This window comes from Physeter macrocephalus, unplaced genomic scaffold (assembly GCF_002837175.3).
Source record: "Physeter macrocephalus isolate SW-GA unplaced genomic scaffold, ASM283717v5 random_87, whole genome shotgun sequence".
Classification (NCBI taxonomy): Eukaryota; Metazoa; Chordata; class Mammalia; order Artiodactyla; family Physeteridae; genus Physeter; species Physeter macrocephalus.
Window position 1 is genome coordinate 1 of NW_021145373.1, and position 4,375 is coordinate 4,375.

The window sequence follows — 4,375 nt, forward strand, 5'->3', positions numbered from 1 at the left end:
AGGGCTGAGCCCCCAGAGTCAGCCTGCACCCTGTCCAACTTCCACAACAAACCCCATTCCCCAGGCCCCTGGATCTCTGGGCTGCAGCAGTCCCTCCCTCCGGGCCCCCACACGCCCCTACCTGCCCCGGGCCCTCCATGAGGCTCCTGGCTCCCTGCAGACTTCTCCCACCCCTCTTCCTTTCCTCTCCCCACCCAAGAAACCGGCTGCGGGCCGGGGAACGGCGGCAGCAGGCCGAGCGGCAGCAGGCCGAGCTGCGGCGGGCCCGGGAGCGGCGGGTACAGCAGCAGGTGGCTCACTGCCTGGCAGCCTACGCACCCAGAGGGAGCCGGGGGCCGGGGGCCGCCCAGCACAAGCTGCAGGAGCTAAGGTAGGGAGCCCGGGACTGCGGGGGCCTGGAGGGGAGAGGGCAGGGAGGCGGTGCTGGGTGTCAGACCAAAGGACCAAGGAGAACCTGCCCTCTCCTTCCCACGGGCTGAGCTTCCAGGGCCACCCTCCCCGCCAGGTGGGCAGGTCGGGCCGCTTTACAGATGAAGACACTGAGGCCTGGGAGGAGAAGGGGCTGGGCCAGGGTCACCTTGTGAATAATAACAATTCCTGCAGCTGTCGAAGGCTGAAGTTTAAAATGTTCTCCTTGCATTATCACACTTTCAAATCTTGTTTTCTGATTTCAAATGCCAGTCATGCTTACTATAAAAATTCAAATAGGGCTTCCCTGGTGGCACAGTGGTTGAGAATCTGCCTGCCAATTCAGGGGACACGGGTTCGAGCCCTGGTCTGGGAAGATCCCACATGCCGCGGAGCAACTAGGCCCGTGAGCCACAACTACTGAGCCTGCGCGTCTGGAGCCTGTGCTCCGCAACGAGAGGACTCGATAGTGAGAGGCCCGCGCACCGCGATGAAGAGTGGCCCCCTCTTGCCACAACTAGAGAAAGCCCTCACACAGAAACGAAGACCCAACACAGCAAAAATAAATAAATAAATAGATTAAAAAAAAAATTCAAATATTACAGAAATAGTTCATGGAGAATGTGACTAGTGCCTGTGATCCGGCTCCTGGAAACAGCCATTGTTCGTGGCCAGGGGAAGAGTCATCTGTTTCACTTTCTTCCTGTATTTTGATCATAAAAAAGCAAATTCATATTTAAAAGCAAATCTTTTTTAGACTCATAAGAGGCGAGTGAAGCAGGTATTATCACCACTCCCATAATTTTACAGATGAGGAAAGTCAGGCTTCAAGAGCTAAAATAATTTGTCAAAGGTCACAACAGAGTGGCAAACCTGGGATTCCAACCCAGGCAGCCGTTCATCTGCCCTGCTATGCTGCCTCGGAGGGCTCAAATGCCCAATCTTCAGATAAAATGCACCAGGATCTTCCCCCCAAAGCCCAAGCTAGGGAAACAGATATAACTCAAATAAATATGATCACCGATCCACTGACACGGAGGACCTACGGGGTGCAGCTGGCACCAAGGCAGCCCTTTCATCCAGGGAGACGCACTAGGTCAAGGTGAGCTGGGTGCTGCTGAGAGATCACAGGGTTCCTGCCCTGCGATGGGGCCACTGAGGACCCAGGGGGGCTCTGATCACCTACTCTTTGAGGCTCAGCCTTATCACCCCCAACTTTACAGATGAGCAAACCAAGACTCGAGAGGTCACGTGTATTTTAAAGGAATCCTTGGCCAGTGATCGGGGAGATGCCTTCTCCCTGCCGGACCTCAAGTTCACTGTTTTTTCACAAGGCAGGAAGCGGAAGGCTCAGACTCCAGTGGCAGATGTCCGTGAGAGGAGTGTTCAAACGCACTCCTTTCATTTTCGATTTGGGAGAGGATATTTCCCGCGGGGTGTCTCAGCCCTTCCAGCCCTTGAACTTTGCTCTGAGCTTCACGGGAGACTCTGCCCTTCCCAGGAGGGTGGGCAAAAAAGATATAGCCCTGTGGTAGGGAAGCTCCGTACCTTACTTTTATTCTGAGACAGGGCTGACATCCACTGACATCACTTCCTTTCTCGCTTAGAGCTCCAAGACATGGGCTTCCTCTCCATTCTAACAGAAATAGCATCAAGAACCAAGTACGAAAAACGTACACCACCTCACGGGCAAGACAGAGACTGAATGCAGCTCATGCTTCCCCCACTCCCCACTCCTTGTAACTGCTGTAAAATCCCCTCTTGAACAGTGAAGACTTCTCTTTGCAGTGACTTCTGTTCCTGGCCATGGTTTTCAAGTCCATCTTTTTCTCAAATGGAGGAAGTTTCCTTCCCTGGCACATAGCCAAGGGGCCTGGCCCAGCAAGCCAGTGTTTTCCACAGGGCTCAGCACACTTGCCGGAAGTCCCAGCATTAGTTTTGGAGTCTTGTGTGCCTCTCCCCTCCCGTCCTGTCCGTGGGTGCTACCACCACACCCTTCGGCCTCTCTCGTGTGCTCCGCAGAAGGATGCCCGGTCCCATGTGTGGTGTAGCCAGAGGGCCCCTCACTGCCAGGATGCACGGCTTGCAGAGCAGACAGATTTCCGACAAGCGCACAGACTGGGTTTTTGTAAACGGGATTGTGCTTCTCCAGTGGAACCTAGATCTCTCTGGGATGTGTTCTTTCATTTGCAATACATTTCTTTAGTTCCTCTGTCCCATTTTCTAAACTATCGGCTTATAAGAACCACAGAGAATGCTGACAAGCTTGTCCCATTTGGGCTATAGCACAGAGAGGAAAACTGAACCCAGAGGCCAGACTGGGATTTTGCCCAAAGCCACAGCCAACAGTCACAGCGTCTCCTCACAGGCACAGTGTGAGAGGGTGCAGGGGTGGGTGCAGAGAGGGAGGGCTGTGCATGCAGATGTCCAGGTGCTCAGAAGACAGTGCTGGCCCCTGTCCCTTGGGGATGGGTGGGAGCAGGGGCGAGCCTGGCACCGCCTGCAGACCTGGGTTCAGCGCTCAGTCCCTCACTTCCCAGCTGTGCAACCTTGGACAAGTCCCTTGACCCTCCTGAGCCTCAGGCGTGTCATGGGTAAAATGGGACAGATGATTCCTGCCCCACTGACCTCAGGAGAAATCCAGGGCAAGGATGGAAATCAAATGGTTTTGTAAAGCTAAGGGCAGGACAGAAACAGAAAGTTCTTAATGAGGACAAGTGGGCTCAGGAGTGGGGACGGCTCGTGTCCACGGTTAGCTGACCAGAGGCCCGTCTCCCCGCAGGTGCCAGGAGCGACAGCGCTTTGCTGAGTACCAGGCAGAGTTGCAAGGTATCCAGCATCGGGTGCAGGCCCGGCCCTACCTGTTCCAGCAGGCCATGCAGGTGAGGCTAGCACCTGGGCAAGCATGTGGCTCCCTGAGAACAGAGCTTCTCACTGGCCGAGTGGGTAGGGAGATGAGGTGGGAGTGGGCCCCCTTAGTTGCGACCCCTGGGCTGCTGCCCATCTGGAAGCCCTGGGACCCCCTCGGTAAGCAGAGCCTCACTGTGTCCTCAGCAGTCCAGGTGAGAAAGGAACCCCGCTTCTCTCTCCTCAGGCCAATGCCCGGCTCACCGTGACCCGGCGCTTCTCCCAGGTGCTGTCGGCGCTGGGACTGGATGAGGAGCAGCTGCTGGCTGAGGCAGGAAAGGGGGCTACGGAGGGCACCCCCAGGAAACCCAGGTGAGGCCCAGCTGTGGGGAGAAAGGGCGTGGGCACCGGCACTCTGCCCTGCAGGGCCTCATCCAGTTGCCACCCTGCCCTGGGGAAAGGCTGAGGGGACTCCTTGGGCAGCCACATGGATCCAGCGTGAAGTCAGTCCCGCCCCGTCCACCCCCTGGCCTGGAGGACTCTGTCTAGCTTTCGCAGTCAGCAGCGCCTTCCCCAGGCACTGTCCTCCATGTCACTCAAGGCAGGCGGGGCCAGGGTTATTCTCCCCACCTCCGATGAGGAAACTAAGGACCCCAGGGGTAAGGTCTTGCCCAAGGACACAGGAATGAATAAGCAGCAGAGCCTGTCTGGGAACCTGCAGCCACCTGAGCGGCCACACATCAAGCCCCCACTGTGGGCTGGTGCCACGCTGGTCACTCCAAGTACCCTTATGCTTTAGAACAACTTGGTGCAGAGCAGGGGTTATGAGGCTTGAGGAGGGGAAGTCACTTGCTCAGGGTCACACAGCATAGGAGCCGGATTTGAATCCACAACATCGGTGATGATGGCCTTTCCCCTTCTGCAGCCCAGGCCTCCTTGGTTACGGGGGTGGGGAGCTGCACAGCCCAATGGCCTATCTGTGTCTTCATCTTTAAGGAGCCACAGGTCAGTGGGAGTGAGAATGGAGCACTCTTCTCAGAGTCCCCCAAAGAGAGAACCCACTGGCAGCCAGCCTGACAAGCACTCCGCCCCAAGCCCAGACCGAGAGTCCAGTCCCTGA

At 56.5% G+C, this 4,375-nt stretch overlaps 1 protein-coding gene across 1 annotated transcript; it reads left to right on the forward strand.

The window, feature by feature from the left end:
* Nucleotides 1-199: 199 nt before the first annotated feature.
* Nucleotides 200-4,375, forward strand: TSGA10IP (testis specific 10 interacting protein; the record flags this gene model as incomplete). The annotated part of the gene is made up of 4 exons (XM_055082336.1): nt 200-370; nt 3,191-3,290; nt 3,503-3,627; nt 4,252-4,375. Coding segments are annotated over 4 exons (520 nt in total), but the record flags the coding sequence as incomplete, so codon positions are not given.